The following is a 16,610-nucleotide window of genomic DNA, read 5'->3' as shown; positions in this document are numbered from 1 at the left end:
GAAAGAAGGCATGGAGGAGTTGGTTATGGAGTTAAGGGTAGCCAGCTGCGTGTTCATCTTATCTTGAAAACCCGCAGCTGTAGGGTCCTTTAACATTTCACTCGCTTCCTTGATCAAGTCCCTTTGAAGACGAGTAAAATGGCATAGGTAGTTCAGCGACGCATGGTAAATGTCGCTGACGAGAACATCCGCTTCCATACCTGTCCATGGACCTAGACTCCTTGTTAGGTGGATGGACAGGTACTGAAGGATCAGCTAGTTCCTTCTTAGTGGCAGCAGCTACCACCATAGCATCCACAGAAACTCCTTTTGTTAAGAACTGTTTGTCTGCTGGTGCCGTTATGAACTTGGAGGGTCTCCTGGGAGTGGGGTCCACTGAATCAGGAGCCGTCCATGCCTTCTTAGCAACCACCTGCATGAGGGGTCAAAGGGGGACACCCAGAAGGTGGAAGGGCGAGAGCCAAACGCCTCAAGATACACAGATTCATCCTCCGAAGGGTTGAGGGCTGGCCAATTTCCCCTCTGCTTCAGGATCTCTAGAATGTCTGCAAATGAGACATCTTCAGAAGGGGAACGGGGAACCCTCAGAATCATCTAAATCTGTGTCAGGCGTGATGGACTCAGGTGAGTCAATGTGTTTCCTCTTACACTTCCTCTTCCGAGGGGCTCTTCTGCCAAATCAGGAGAGGCCTCGAAGAGGATGAAATCCCACAGGGGTTCCTGAGGAGCTAGCTCTCTGCGGTCCGGGATGAGGGAGTGAGTCGACTTGACCTGAGGCACCATAGAGGAGGGGGGACGGAGCCGACTGTGGAGTAGAGCCAGGCTCTAACACACTCCGCATGACCTCGAATGCACCCCTGTCAGGCAAAGCCAGAGATCCCGCCCGAGAAGCTGAGAACCCCTCGGCACCGACAGTGATGGCTCGAGGCGATGTCGGAGCCGAACTTACCAGCCCGAAGCACCGAGAGAGAGGGGGTCGGACAAGGGTCCGATGCCACTCACCCTCGAGCCGACGAGGAAGTCCGGCGCCGAGATTCTTCCAAGGAAGAAATGGAGCCGACGGAGCCGAAGACAATTGTATCGGCTCCGGCGCTATCACAGTCTCTGTTCCGACGACCCGGCTCCGAGCTCAAGAGAGTGAAGGAGGAATATATTGATGGACCGGGGCAGGCATCGACTGATGAGTCGGGCTCTGAAGCATCTGGGCCAGTGCCTCGGACTTAAGAAGTCGACTCACTACCCTCTGAAGGTCATGATCCGACAGCCTCGATGACCTAGAGGAGTGAGATCTTTGGCTCCGTTCAGACAGCAGGGGAGATCCTGGAGCCGAATGAACGGAGCCAAGGGATGGTGACCTGGACCTCTTCCTAGTTGTCGGCTCCGAAGGTCTGGTCGGAGCCGACACAGGAATTTCTAATACCTCGGCTCCAGCCGCAGCCGAGGGAACCACAGAAACTGTGGACTGAGACTCATCGGCTCCAGTCGGAGCCGATGTAGACAGAGGTTTAGAAACCTTAGGTCTCGGCTCAGTTGTCGGAGCCGAAGACCTAGATGCCTTAGAGGGCTTCCCTGTAGATACAGAAAGGGAATCCTCTGGCTTGAGTAAGCCCCTTAAAATTAACTTATTTTTTTTTTTTTTAGAAAGGGGATAAGAATTCCTCTAAACTAAGGGAAATAAGTAAAAATATTAAAATTAAAGGGGTTTTAATAGACTAACTTCACAAGAAAAGTCACTTACCAAGAACCGGTAGAAAACCAACACCTCGATAGCTGTAGCGGCAAACGAGATCTGAGGTAACTCTCGCCTAGCATTGTGGGATATAAGGGGAGCCTCGAGCCGGTGGAACCAACTCTCGAGCTTTTACAGTGGCCGAGTCGGAGCCGAGGTCGGCTCCGAACCCATCCAGCAAGAATGAAGGCGAGATAGACAACTTAACATCTAAGCTTCAGCAAAAAGAGATGGGGGAATGGTGGGTGGGTAACTTGGACTGAAACAGTGAATACACTCAAACATCTACATTTATGTTAAGTGTACACAACTGTACTATGTTCTTCGTGTTTCACTGGTGTAGTCATTACACTTGGGTTGAATCCCAAAGCTATGGTTGGGAGGCTGGAGCTAAATAGCATTACGAGCGGCTATGAGGCCCTGCAGAACTGCAGTAGCAAAGCCTGCCCTGGATTTAGTGTAGAGTGGTAAATGATAGTGCTTTGTGAAGGTGTGCACTGAACTCCAGGTAGCAGCTTCTATAATGTCTTTTGTTGGTACTCCCCTGAGGAAGGCTGCTGCTCTGGCTGAATGTGGCCTAATGCCCTTAGGCATTGGCTTGCCATGTTGTGAATAGCAGAAACGAATGCACTGACCTATCCACTTTGAAATAGTCTGCTTTGAGATGGCCTTTCCTTGTGATCCTGCAGCATATGCCACTAGTAGTTGCGCAGTCTTTCTGAAAGCTTTGGTTCTGTTCAAGTAGAAGCGTAGCTGTCTGTGCATGTCCAAAGAATGCAGAATACTCTCCCCCCTTATTCTGTGGATATGGATAAAAAGTAGGCAGATGAATAGTTTGGTTAAGGGCCACACTGGGCACTACCTTAGGCATAAATGTCGGGTTTGTCCTCAGAGAAACCCTGTTTGGATAAAAAAATGATAAAAGGTTCCATAGCCATGAGTGCCTGTAGCTCTGAGACTCGTCTTGCAGAGGTTATTGCTAGGAGCAAAGCTGTTTTCCAAGATAAAAAACTTTATATCAGCTGTAACGGCTGGCTCAAAAGGAGGCAGAGTGAGTTTTTCCAAAACATAATTGAGGTCCCAATGCAGGTACTGGTGATCTCCTTGGAGGCCTTAAGTTTTTGGCTAGTCTGAGGTATTGCCTTAAAGGATGAGAAAAGATTGGTGGGTCTGTATTGTAATGAGCCGAAATGGCAGAGGCATGAATTTTAATTGATGAAAAAGAAAGGCCTTTGTCCAGTATCTCAGTTAAGTATTGCAAAATCTGAGGAATATTTGGTACTGCTGTGTCAATTCCTTGTGTCTGGTTCCAGGCACAGAATCTCTTTCCATTTTCCAGCATAAGATTTTCTAGTATTAGACGACCTGGCCTCCAAAATGACATCCATCACCGCTTTAGTGAGAGGTGTGTTTTGTATGACTACATTATCCGCCACGCTGCCAGATTTAAGGTCTTGAGTTGACTGTGCAGGATCTGATTGTTTTGTTGGGACAGTAGGTGAGGTATTTGAGGAAAGGTCCAGGCTGGGCATTGAGACAAGTTCCTTAGGATTGGATACCAGTACTGGCGGGGCCAGTCTGGGGCAATCAGTATCATTTTTGGCTTCTCGTCTGACCTTTAGGAGTACTTTGGGAAGGAGAGGCAGTGCAGGAAAGGCATATACTGTTAAGTTTTTCCAGCTGAAAGATAGGGCATCCACTTTCCATACTTGTCTGTGATATGTCCTTGTGCAGAATCTCTTTAGTTGGCCAGTTGTGAGGAGAGGCAAATAGGTCTATGTCTGGGCATCCCCATTTCCTTGTTATTATGTTGAAGACTTGTGGATCCAATTTCCACTCATGGGGATCCATGAGGTTTCTGCTTGGTCTCCCAGAGTATTTTTCTTTCCTGGCAGGAATTGTGCCTGCAGATGTACTTGGTAAGTCAATGCTGTATCCCACAAAGTCATGGCTAGTCTGCAGAAGGGGTAAGAATGAGTGCCTCCCTGCTTGTTTATATACCACATGACCGTGGTATTGTCTTGTCTTTATCAGTAGTTGTCCGGGATGAAGTAGGTCCTGGAGGGCTGTCAGTGCATTCTGAACAGCTAGCATCTCTTTTTGACTGATATGTAGATGCATTTGGTTGGCGGACCATGTGCCTTGAATACATCTTCCTGCCATGTGGGACCCCAGGCATAATCTGATGCATCCGTTGTCAATATCTGCCTGGGTAGGGTGAATGGCTGTCCCTTGTTCTGGTGACAGGCCTTCGCCCACCATCGAACTCCTGACATCAGTCTGGAGCAAAAAAAAGTTTTCCCACCCGGGGTACTTAGCTTTTAATGAAGACTTTGGATCTGAAATTCGAACATGAAAATCTCAGGAGTCGGCCGACCGGCACTTGCGAACTGCTTCTGCTACCGCGCGGCAAGAAATACTGAAGAAAATGGCGTCAGCAGCATCTTTTATACCCCTGGCGCACTGACGTCAGGGAAGAGGCAACAGCAACTGACGCCAGAAATAGACTTTGGAATTCAGGCCGGCTGAGGGTAGTCTGCCAGCAGGATAACCCAAGTGCAATGACTGCAACAGTGAAACACGAAGAACATCGGGGTCGGACAAGGGTCCGATGCCACTCCCCCCCCCCCCACCCCTCGGAAACGACAAGAGAGCCCTGGCGTCCAGATTACTCAACAGAAGGAACAAACAAGGTAATTAGAGCCGAAGTCGGAGCAGACGGTTCCACTACCCGCACACCAACGAACTCCCGCTCCAAACTCAATGGAGTCGGAGGAGGAATGGAAATAGAGGCGGTTGGAGCGGATACCTGTTGAGGTGGGCTGGATAGTAATTTAGCTAGTGCCTGTGACTTAAGCAACCTACTTACTACTCTTTCCACATTATGATCCGAAAGCCTAGAGGATCGAGAGGAGTGAGAAGAATGGTGGCTACGTTCACTTTGTAATAATGGTGACCGAGGCACCGAGTGGATGGACTCTAAAGAAGGGGACCTCAGTCTCCTATGGCTCCGTGACTGCTCCGAAACATCTGATGGAGCCGACAGAGGAGTTCTCTTATCGGTGCCAGCCGGAACCGACATACTCGGTTGTTCCAGTACAGGAGCCGATGGTTTGACAGACTTAGGGGATTTCACTGGCTGAGAACTCTTTGCCGGTGAATCCTGAGGCTTCAATAAACCCCGAAGGATTAACTTGCTTTTGTGCTCCAGCAGGACCCTTGGACTAAAGGCGTGGCAAATAGAACAAGAGTCCTGCAGGTGAACAGCACCCAAACAATAAACGCAACTAGTGTGCCCATCTGTCAGAGACATTTTCTGACAGCATGAGTCGCACCTTTTGAAGCTAGAAACTTTCGTATTCTTGGACATGACGGTCACTACACACAATACACTACACACAATCCAAGTACCACAATACAGACAAAAAATCTCTACACTACTAAACGAACAACAGTTTTTTTTTTTTTTTTTTATATATACAGTAAAAAGGAAGGGAAGGAGAGCCTCCAAGTTAAACGGTTGTCCTAAGGGTAGGGGGGAGGGGAGAAAGTACAGTTTTGTACCTACCATAAATGTAGATGTCCGATAGGTATGCATCTGCAGTCATAACATATGGGTTGTCCTGCCTCAGGCAGCCCCTCGGTCGGCCGGATTCCAAAGTCTGGGTCTGGCCTCGGCTGATGTCGCACTTTCCCCAACGTCAGAGCTTCTGGGATATAAAGGCATCAGCCGACGCCATTTTCCTCAGTGTTTCTTGCCCCAGATGCCAGGTGCCCTCTAGGAAGGTTAAATTTGGATAATGCTGAAAAGTTCCAAACAGTAGCAAATTATATACATATATATACAAACAAACAAATACACCATAATAGATTCCCCCAGTTAGCTGAAAGAGGGGTAAGCACCCTAGGAATACCACAGAGGGAAAGGAGGGTGGGTAATCCTGACTGCAGATGCATACCTATCTGACATCTACATTTATGGTAGGTACAAAACTGTACTATGTCCTTCAAGGATGCATCTGCAGTCATAACATATGGGTAGAATACCATAGCCAAACTGGGGGAGGAGGTACTAAGAGAAGGATGGTGTAGTTAAGATCCCCTGCAGAACTGCAGTTGCAAATCCTGCTCGGGATCTGGAGTATAAAGGTAGATTGTAATGCTTGGCAAATGTATGCACGGAGCTCCAAGTAGCAGCTTCTAAAATGTCCTTGGTAGCCACCCCTCGTAGGAAAGCTGTAGTGGTGGCTGTGGCCCTTGTGGAATGAGGCCTGATATTTTCAGGAGCGGTCTTTCCATGAAAAGAGTAGCAAAAACGAATGCAATTTCCTATCCATTTTGAAATTGTCTGTTTGGAAATTGCTCTTCCTTGCACCCCAGTTGCATATGCTACAAAAGGTTGGTCAGTTTTTCTGTTGGTTTTAGTTCTGTCCAGATAGTAGCGTAGCTGTCTGTGTATATCCAAGGTGTGCAAAAGTTTTTCTCCTTTGTTTTGTGGGTTAGGGAAGAAAGTAGGCAAATGAATAGCTTGGTTCAAGGATACCCTGGATACCACCATTGGCAAGAAAGTAGGATTGGTTCTCAGTGACACTCTATCCTGGTGGAAAATAAGAAAAGGCTGCACTGCCATTAATGCCTGTAACTCGGATACTCTTCTTGCTGAAGTGATTGCCAGAAGAAAAGCAGTTTTCCAAGATAGAAACTGTAGGTCTGCTGATGCTGCTGGTTCAAAAGGAGGTAGTGTCAATTTTTCCAGCACAAAATTGAAATCCCATGCAAGCCTTGGAGGTTTAACATTTTTGATCCCTCTCAAAAATTGTCTGAGCAGAGGGTGAGAGAAGATAGGTGGACCTATATTGTATTTTGCTGAAATTGCTGAAGCATGAATCTTAATGGAGGAATAAGACGGGCCATTGTGGAACAATTCTGCTAAGTACTCTAGGATGTGTGCTAGGTTTGCCACTGAGACATCTGTGCCCTTTGATGTGCTCCAAATGAGAAATCTCTTCCATTTAGCTGAGTATGTCTTCCTTGTGGAAGGTCTGCGAGCCTCCAGGATAATGTCCTTCGCCCTCTGAGATAAAACAGTTTTGTTTTATGGAATTTTCCAGGTAGTTAGTTGCAATGTTTTCAAGTTTGGATGCAGGGTCTTGAAATTGTTCTGCATTAGAAGAAGAGGCCATAGGGGAAGAGGCCATGAGTTCGCCTGAGACATGCTTCTCAGTAGCAGATACCAGTGTTGTCTTGGCCAGTCCGGAGCTATTAGTATCACCTTTGGCTGTTCCTCCCTGATCTTCAGTCGAACCTTGTACATCAATGGGAGAGGTGGAAAGGCATATACTGTTAGGGCATTCCAGCTGAAAGAGAGAGTCCACCCTCCAGGCTTGTGGGTGGTATGTCCTTGAGCAGAATTTCTTCAGTTGGTGGTTGAGTGGGGAGGCGAACAGATCTATCTCTGGCATTCTCCATTTCTTTGTTATGAGTTTGAAGATGTCTGGATGCAGCATCCATTCATGTGCATCCGTGGTAGTTCTGCTTAAGCTGTCTGCTAGTGAATTTTCTTTTCCTGGTACGAATTTGGCCTGTAGCTGGATATTGAGATTCAGGCATAGGTTCCACAGATTCATTGCCATCCGGCATTGAGGGTAGGAATGTGTGCCTCCTTGTTTGTTTATGTACCACATGACCGTGGTGTTGTCTGTCCTTATTAACAGATGTCCTTGCTGGAGGAATGGTTTGAATGCCTCGATTGCATGCCTCACGGCCAGCATTTCCTTTTGGTTTATGTGCATGCTTAGCTGCCCTTGAGGCCATAGGCCTTGGATGCATTTGTCCTCCATGTGTGCTCCCCATCCTCGGTCTGAGGCGTCCGTGGTGATGGTCTGCCTTGTTTTTGGTTTGTTGAAAGGCAACCCTCTGTTGGACTGGCAGGCCTGAGCCCACCACAGGAATTCCTTTTGAAGGCATGGAATGATTGGTATCATGGCTTCTAGACTGTGACTGTGTTGAGACCATACATTCCTTAGGTACCATTGCAATTTTCTCATATGCAGCCTGGCATGTGGAATCAAGATTATGCAGGATGCCACGTAACCCAGGGCCTGCAGGACTTTCCTTGCAGTAAGCTGAGTTTGTCTTGTCAAAATCATGAAATAATCTGGAAGTTGTTTTTGTTTTTCTTCTGTGAGAAAAGCCATCTGAGTGATTGTGTCCAGATCCGCACCCAAAAAGGTTATCCTTTGGGATGGCACTAGTCTTGATTTTTGGATGTTGACTGTGTATCCCAAGGCCTGTAGCAGGTGTATGACATAGGCCAAGTCCTTTAACAATTTTTTCTTGTTGTCCACTTGTATTAGGCAGTCGTCCAGGTATGGATAAATTTGAATTCTCTGAAGTCTGCAATGTGCAATTACTGATGCCAGGCATTTCGTGAATACTCTGGGCGCAGTAGATAAGCCAAAGGGCAATGCTGAGAATTGATAATGCTCTGATCCTGCAAGAAATCTAAGGTGTCTTCTGCAATCTGGTCGGATAGGGATGTGCAGGTATGCCACCTTGAGATCTAGAGTCACCAGCCAAGACTCCTTGCCCAGCATGGGAAAAAGTTGCTGTAGGGTCAGCATTTTTAATTTTGGCACAATGAGGTAAGTGTTGAGCGCGGACAGGTCGAGAATAGGCCTCCATTGGTTTTCTTTTCTTGGTACCAGGAATAATGTGGAGTAAAATCCTTGGCCTTGTTCTGTAGATGGTACCCTTTCTATAGCTTTCATCTGAAGTAGTTTGCTGATTTGTCTTAAAGCCTCTGCCTTCTGGTTTGGTGGAAGGTTTGGCATTCCGCCCCTTTTTGGCAAAGTGTGGAAGTAAAACCTGTATCCTTTGTCTATTGTTTGCAATGTCCATGTATCCTTTGTAATGCAATGCCAGTTTTTCGAGAATAAAGCCAGCTTTCCGCCCAAGGGAGCTTCCAGTTGATCCCTGGTAGGCGGAATCAGAGTCAAGTCATTGGGTCTGTCCTGTGGTAGTGGTTGTAGTTGTAACTGTGGCACTACCCCTCTGGTTGGCAGGCTGCCACAGATGGACCCTGTAGGCACCCCTTGATTGACCTCTGCCTCTAGGGCGTCTGTTCCTGCCCCCTCTGTGCTCTGGAGGTGTCTGGAAAGGACCAATTCTTTATAGGCCAGTTTCTGCTGAACCTCGGAGGTTGGACCTGCAGGAATTCCTTTACTGTTTGCACAGATTTTGCTTTTTCTTCCACCTTCTTTAGAATCTCCTGTGCAGGGGAGCCAAATAAACTTTGTTTCTCCATTGGAGCATCGACGAGTTTAGCCTTGACATGGTCTGGCAAAGATTGCTCCTTCAGCCAGGCATGCCTACGAATTACTGCCCCAGTCATAGCTGATCTAAATGAAGCCTCCAGTGCATCATAGCCACATTTTAAGAAATGATTACTGACCTGCTGAGAGTGGTGTACCAAATCCTGAAGGGATTTACGGTCTAAAGGTTCAGGAGAAGAAAGCTTCTTATTCAGCTGATCTAACAAAAATTCTTGGTACTGTATCATATGGAATTGACAGTTTAATGCCCTGGCAGAAAGAGTAGCAGATGTATATACCTTTTTTCCCCATCTCTCTAATGCTCTAGACTCTCTTTCAGAGGGTAGGGGATTCTTGGCAGTAGCAGCTGCAACCCCTTTAGGGCCCTGAGAAATAGTTTCTGGGTCTGCAGCATGGGCTTTATACAGGTGGAAGTGAGAATCCGGGACCCTGTAATATCGGTCAGGTTTGGCAGGGGCCGGGGGAAGAGAATCAGGTGCAGTACTGACATCATTGTACACATCAATTACAGTTAGAACAGGAGGAATGGCTAAGGGCCTATGCTGGGGCAAATGCAAAAAGGTCCTTAATCTTTTTCTAGAATCAGAGAAATCCTGACCCTGCCATTGAAAGTGCTCCCTCATGAAGTGTAAAGTCTACCCAAAGGAAAATTCTTCAGGTGGGGAGGCCGAAGGAATAGAATCTTCTGCATCTGAATCCTCATAAGGCGAGTAGGCCCCTTCCTGATGGTCTGACAAATCAGATCCATCCGTGGAGTAATCTGAGGAGAGAGGTTCAGAGGGATCAGTCCTGGGCCTTTTGTCTGGAGGAGGTTGGGAGGCCCTGTCTGGGTGAGGGTGGGAACCCCTAATTAAGGATATAAGGTCCTCAGCAAGACTGAGGATCTGAGAACTGGAGGAAGGCCTCTGGGAAGTAGATTTGGCAGGCAAAGTTTTTGAAAGTTTGGCAGCTTTTGCCCTGGAGAAGGCCTTAATAGACATAGAAGCTGGGGGCCTAGCTGCCCCACGTGCAGGAGTAGAAATGTCCAAAGGTATGGTGTCGGACAATTCTTGTGCACTAGCTTCGGTAGGGAGTTCTGAAGCCGACTCAGCCGGGGCCTCTCTGGCCTCGGTGGTCGGAGGTATGATTTCGGTAGCAGTAATAACCGTGGACTCTGTTTCAGCCGAAACAGAGACACTCGCGGTAGGCCTAGCCGTGGTTTCAGCCGAAGCCACGGGCCGCGAGTGTCGGTCCTTTTCCTTGCGTTTTTTGACCATATGCGAAGTTGGAGTCTCCGACGGCATTTTATAAGCAAAAGCGGTTCCAAAACATTCCTCTGCAAACTCCGACCGACGTCCAAGAGTCCATCGGTTGAAGGAGGCACAGGCTAAACAAGCTGACACGCCGTGGTCTGGGCCTAAGCAAGGAAGGCAGTAAGAATGGAAATCCTTATTTGTTTCCCACAAGTTAAACAATTATTTACTTTGTCTGACATCGGCTGAGGCAAGAAAGAGTCCTCAACGGGGTACTTAGCTTTTTTCGAAGTCTTCGGTAGCTGAAATCTCTGGATCTGACCGACCGGCACTTGCGAACAGCTTCTGCTTCGGGCACCGCGTGGCAAGAAAGACTGGGGAAAATGGCGTCGGCTGATGCCTTTATACCCCAGAAGCTCTGACGTCGGGAAAAGTGCGACATCAGCCGAGGCCAGACTCAGACTTTGGAATCCGGCCGACCGAGGGGCTGCCTGAGGCAGGACAACCCATATGTTATGACTGCAGATGCATCCTTGAAGGACATCTCTCTAATTTAAACGAGTTCTTAAGAAAAAAGGGGTGGAAAGAAGCAACGTTCACAAACACCCACAGAGAATAAAACTATATGGGGAAGTTTACTCTAGTTTTAAGAAGTTTTAACAAATATAAATATACAAAAGTATACAAGCCTGAGCCAGAAATGACACACCTCGCAGCTGAAGCAGCAAACAAGATCTAGGTAGCTTTTGCTAGGCATCATGGGATAAAGGGTAGCCTCGAGCCAGTAAACAGCTCTCGAGCTATTGAAGATGGCCGAGTCGGAGCAGAGGATCGGCTCCGAATCCAAACAGCAAGAATGAAGGTGAGATAGACAACTTAACACCGAAAATTTCAGGAGTCAGCCGACCGGCACTTGCGAACTGCTTCTGCTTCGGGCACCGCATGGCAAGAAAGACTGATCGGCTGCATGTTTTATACCCCTGACGTCATGGAAGAAGAGACAGCAACCGACGCAGGACCAAAGACTTTGTTAATCAGGTCGACTGAGGGCTACCTGCAAGCAGATAACCCAAATGTAATGACTGCAACAGTGAAACACTAAGAACATCTGAAATACACTACTGTACCTTTTTTGTCAGGGGTATACTGATCACTAAAACTTTTTTTTTTTTTTTTTTTTTTTTTTTGGAAGGGGCAGTATGCACATCATAAAAGGAGGACTGCGTCATGGCAACTGATGGTATCCTATGGGGTGCCTTTGTGAAGTTCATTTTGGAATACGTGCAGATTTTCATAAAGTTGGTTCAGAATGCTGTGGGATCAAAGGAAGCCAGGAAGGTGTTCAGCCTGAACTGTGCCTTCCTTGGTTCCTTCTCCCACAGATACTCAAGCCAATGTAGTATGCTTCTAAATAAAGCAGGACAGTGAAGGTAATATTTTCAAAAGCACATGGTCCGAGGACCATTTCATGATTGATCATCATGGTGTTACTGCGTGAATAATTGGTCAAGAAACTATAGCTGTGCTCGGACAGTACAGGAAAGCATCACTACACTACAAAGTAAAAGAATAAATATAAAAGTCTGGAACACCACTCTGTAAAAACTTTGATTTATTGTAGAAATCCAAAGACAATGTTAGCGCACTACAAAGTATGCAGCAAAATTTGACAGCATCACTGGACAACTACGGAATGACAGATTAAAAGACTTGAAAACAAGATTTTAACAGCCAGTCATTTTTCAGAGTCGCATGCTTGAGTAGTAAAATGCCAATAAAAGCCAGTCACTCAGCAGCAGAGCTAATAGCAAAAAGTAAAGAAGTCACTCTCAAATGGAGACTTGTGAAAGACTGCCTTAAAATATTTGCAGATGTAACTTGTCCAGAGAAGGTGACAGTGGAAAATCTGAGTCTTTCACATCAGGTCATTACAAGCATAGCTCTCAACCTTCCATCTCCAAAATGAGGAACACTAGCCCTCATAATGCGGAACAAATGGGCAAAATGTGGAACACATACTAATGGCTTACTAACAACTTCAACTAGGAAGGCCATAGGATGGTTAAAATATGCTAGTTTTGCTTATAAAGAAGATCTTTTAATGAATTAATATGATTCATTTCTATTTACCATGGATTTCACTTAAAAAAATTCCTAACACTGAATGTGTGACAGAGTCTTTCAATGTGGAACATTGAGGAACTTTGAGGAACATGAAATTTTTAAGACCCCAAATGAGGTACGTTCCTCGTAATGAGGTACACTTGAGAGGTATGATTACAAGAAGTATTTTGGCCACTTTCTGCACCCCCTAGGTGACCCTGATGGGACCCATGATGAAAATATTTTGTTCTGGCTTCACCATTTCATCCTGTGAGACCATTTTGGAAGGCAGAATTTTACAACTGTATCTGTCAGGATTTTGCCTTGCTCTTTCATGTACTTAAGGTGCTTGCAGACCTCTTCACCATACAGGAGGAGTCCTGTGAAGGGGAACTCCAAACAAAATGCAGTCTTTTGTTTGCAAGTTCAGCATACTGATGCTAGTGCACTACAATGCCTGCAGCTCAGACAAACCCCCCATGCCACGTTTATAAGTGAAAAAGACCATATGGCTCTTGGAGGGGTGGTTACAATTTTAGGACTAGAGCCTTTCTTTCCGCTTCCCATCCATTACCTATTCCTTGACCACATGATGCATTCTTTGATGAACCCCCGCTGGAAAGTAAATACTGCTGCTTAGGCAGTTCAAAAGTACAGCTGTGTACACTTACCATAAATGTAGATGTTAGAGTGTATTCACTATTGCAGTCATCACATTTGAGTTATCCCACACAGAGTAGCCCTCGGCCGGCCTGAATACCAGAGACTTAGTATTTCTGCATTGGTCGCTGTCACTTGAGGACCGACGTCAGGTCTTCAGTGGTATAAAGGAAGGCATCTAACGCCATTACATCAGTTTTTCTTGCCCTAACCTGTCAGGAGCCCCCAAAGTAGGAGGCCATGTTCTAGTGGAAGAACCTCACCAGTGGAAAATAAATATATGTCCCTTGTAAGGAAAGGAGAACAAGGAGAAAAGGAAGAAAAAGAGAAAAGGGGGTGGAGGGGGGAAACCAGGACTGCAACAGTGAACTCACTCAAACATCTACAGTTATGGCAAAGATACACAACTGTAGTATGTTCTTCCTATTTCACTGTTGCAGTCATCACACTTGGGTAGACTCCCAAAGCTGATGAAATGGGTGGAGTCAATCCAGGAGGCTAGGGTCTGGCTAGCATGCCCTGCAAGACTGCAGAGGCAAACCCTGCCCTGGATTTGGAGAAGAGAGGCAGGTGGTAATGCTTGGTAAAAGTATGAACAGATGTCCAGGTGGCAGCCTCTAGGATGTCCCTGGTGGGAACTCCTCTGATGAAAGGTGCAGAGGTGGAGGCTGCTCTGGTGGAGTGTGTCCTGACCCCCCTGAGGGGAGGCTTGCCATGCTATTTGTAGCAGAAAGAAACGAGTCCTCTGCATCAGAATCCTCATATGTGGAAAGGGGCTGCATGTCTTCATAGTCAGATGCATCAGACTCATCTGACTCTTGTTCACACAAAACTACTGAAGACAGATCTCTCTTCCTTTTTGAGGGAGTGGCTTGGCTTCCCCTAATCAGCATGATAAGGTCTTCTGCCATTTTAAGCATTTAAGACTGAGGCAAAGGAGCAGGCGCCTGAGAATGGGTAGTCGGTTTCTTGGATGTGGCTCGACCCCTGGGCCTAAGGAACTCTGTTTTTGAAAGAACAGTAGCCTTGAAAGAAAGCATTGGTCCATGGTCAGGATTCGGTGTTGCGAAGGACTTACTCGGAAGCTGGTGCCTGCACAGCGGCTCCAGACCCATTCAAGGTAGAGACGACCGCAGGATCCTTAGACGAAGAAGAGTTCTGTGGCATGCCAGACTCCAAAAGGGTCTCGGTAGCGGCCTGCGAATTAACTGAAGTGGGCATGTGGTCTCTGTCTATCTTTACGTTTGTTCAGAAGATCTGCTGTCAGACGGCTTACCGAAGCCATACCGGAATTCGAGGACTGTAAACGGAAATATCTGGCTACAAAAAGGGCCTGATGACGAATAGTTCTGGCGTTAAAGCACAGAAGCGACAATGAGGGACGTCGTGGTCTGGGCCTAGACAAGTGATGCAGTAAGAGTGGAAGTCCCGGTGTGGTATTTGCTTTCCACAGGTGAGACAATTAATGACATCGGTTAGTGCAAGAAAAAAGGATCCCCAACAGGGTACTTAGCTTTCGAAGACTTCAGCTCAGAAATGAAACTCAGGTAGTGGCCGACCGGCACTTGTGCAAACTGCTTCAGGCTCTACAGCAAGAAAGGCTGATGTAATGGCGTCGGATGCCTTCCTTTATACCACTGACGACCTGACATCAGTCCTCAAGCGACAGCAACCGACGCAGAAATACTAAGTCTCTGGTATTTGGGCCGGCTGAAGGCTACCCTGGCAGGGATAACCCAAATGTGATTGACTGCAACAGTGAAACACGAAGAACATCTGAATACAGTCATGGAAGCCATGCCAGAGTACAGGTGAGCATCCCTGTTTCAGGGCTGCTACCGACACCACAGTACTGGCTTTAGATACACTGACAAAACTAAACAATTCCTGGGAAGACAACACATTTGTCTTCCTAGGCAATGGGGGCAAGTGCCTCCTGGTGGTCTCACTGTACCTCCTTAATGATGTCATCAAGGCGGTTTAAGGGTGATTCTACCCAAGAGATCTGGAGAGTAAATCTGTATTGCCTACTGAAGACTACTATTCAACCGTTAATATCATATAAAAGAATATACAATAACCAAACATTACCAACTACCCACTGATCTTTCCAGATTATCCAGAAGCTGGTGCTGGTTTCAGTACTTAATATTAAATTACAAAGCATAAAAACTATTTGTTTAAAATGTAGTATTTGAAAGAACTGATCAATTTTAAAAATTCCTGTAAACAGTACTTGTTCTCAGAGCCAGCTGGAAAGAATACCTTGTGTATGTGGAATTCAAATACAATCTTGCAAAGTCCAGGAAAGATAATGCAGTAATGATCCATTAGATAAACACATTCAACAATACACTGCAAAAAAAAACTAAACTGGAAAATAGGAGTTGCTAACAAATTCAAAATGTAAGCAATCAAGAAACCCTCTTACCTCGACCATACTGTCCATAGCTGTCACGCTGTGGTGGGCCAGACTGCTGTCCATAGCTGTCGCGCTGCGGAGGGCCAGACTGCTGTCCATAGCTGTCGCGCTGCGGAGGGCCAGACTGCTGTCCATAGCTGTCGCGCTGCGGAGGGCCAGACTGCTGTCCATAGCTGTCGCGCTGCGGTGGGCCAGACTGCTGTCCATAGCTGTCACGCTGCGGTGGGCCAGACTGCTGTCCATAGCTGTCACGCTGCGGTGGGCCAGACTGCTGTCCATAGCTGTCTCGTTGCGGTGGGCTAGACTGCTGTCCATAGCTGTCTCGTTGCGGTGGGCTAGACTGCTGTCCATAGCTGTCTCGTTGCGGAGGGCCAGACTGCTGTCCATAGCTGTCTCGTTGCGGAGGGCCAGACTGCTGTCCATAGCTGTCTCGTTGCGGTGGGCCAGACTGCTGTCCATAGCTGTCTCGTTGCGGTGGGCCAGACTGCTGTCCATAGCTGTCACGTTGCGGTGGGCTAGACTGATATCCGTAGTTGTCCTGTTGCGGTGGCCCAGAATGTTGCCCATATGAACCTTGCTGCCATTGCCCATATGAACCTTGTTGCTGTGATGATGGTGGTGGCTGTCCATATGAACCTTGCTGCTGTGATGATGGTGGTGGCTGTCCATATGAACCTTGCTGCTGTGATGATGGTGGTGGTGGTGGTGGCTGTCCATATGAACCTTGCTGCTGTGACGACTGTGACTGTGGTGGCTGACCATATGAACCTTGCTGCTGTGATGATGATGATGACGACGATGATGGTGGTGGTGGTGGAGGAGGTGGTGGCTGACCATATGAACCTTGCTGCCCATATGAACTCTGTTGCTGTGGTGGTGGCTGACTATAATTAAATTGTTGGCCATAAGATCCCGATCCTTTATCATAGCTGAAAGTGCAGACAAAAGAAAAATAAGAACACAACCAAAATATTTGACACGAAATCTTCAATTTCATCTTTCACCAAAACCACATCTTTGGAGTACTCAGGCAGTCAATTTTACAATAAAAGCCATTAATCCTTGTCAGTCTCCACAACTCAACACTCAGTAATAAGTGAACTAAATGCAGTGTACATCCGACCTAGTGC

General features: G+C 46.9%; 1 protein-coding gene across 1 annotated transcript in view; it reads right to left on the bottom strand.

The window, feature by feature from the left end:
* Nucleotides 1–16,610, bottom strand: part of LOC122787881 (RNA-binding protein FUS-like) — a 921,130-nt gene that overhangs the window by 423,343 nt on the left and 481,177 nt on the right. Inside the window, exon 6 of the mRNA XM_044054799.1 lies at nt 15,490–16,409. Within this exon, the coding sequence (XP_043910734.1) occupies nt 15,490–16,409 (920 nt within the window). The remainder of the gene's footprint in view (nt 1–15,489; nt 16,410–16,610) is intronic.

Source organism: Protopterus annectens, chromosome 13.part0 (assembly GCF_019279795.1).
Source record: "Protopterus annectens isolate FY-2018-M chromosome 13.part0, PAN1.0, whole genome shotgun sequence".
Classification (NCBI taxonomy): Eukaryota; Metazoa; Chordata; order Ceratodontiformes; family Protopteridae; genus Protopterus; species Protopterus annectens.
This window is presented reverse-complemented; position numbering and strand designations above follow the sequence as displayed.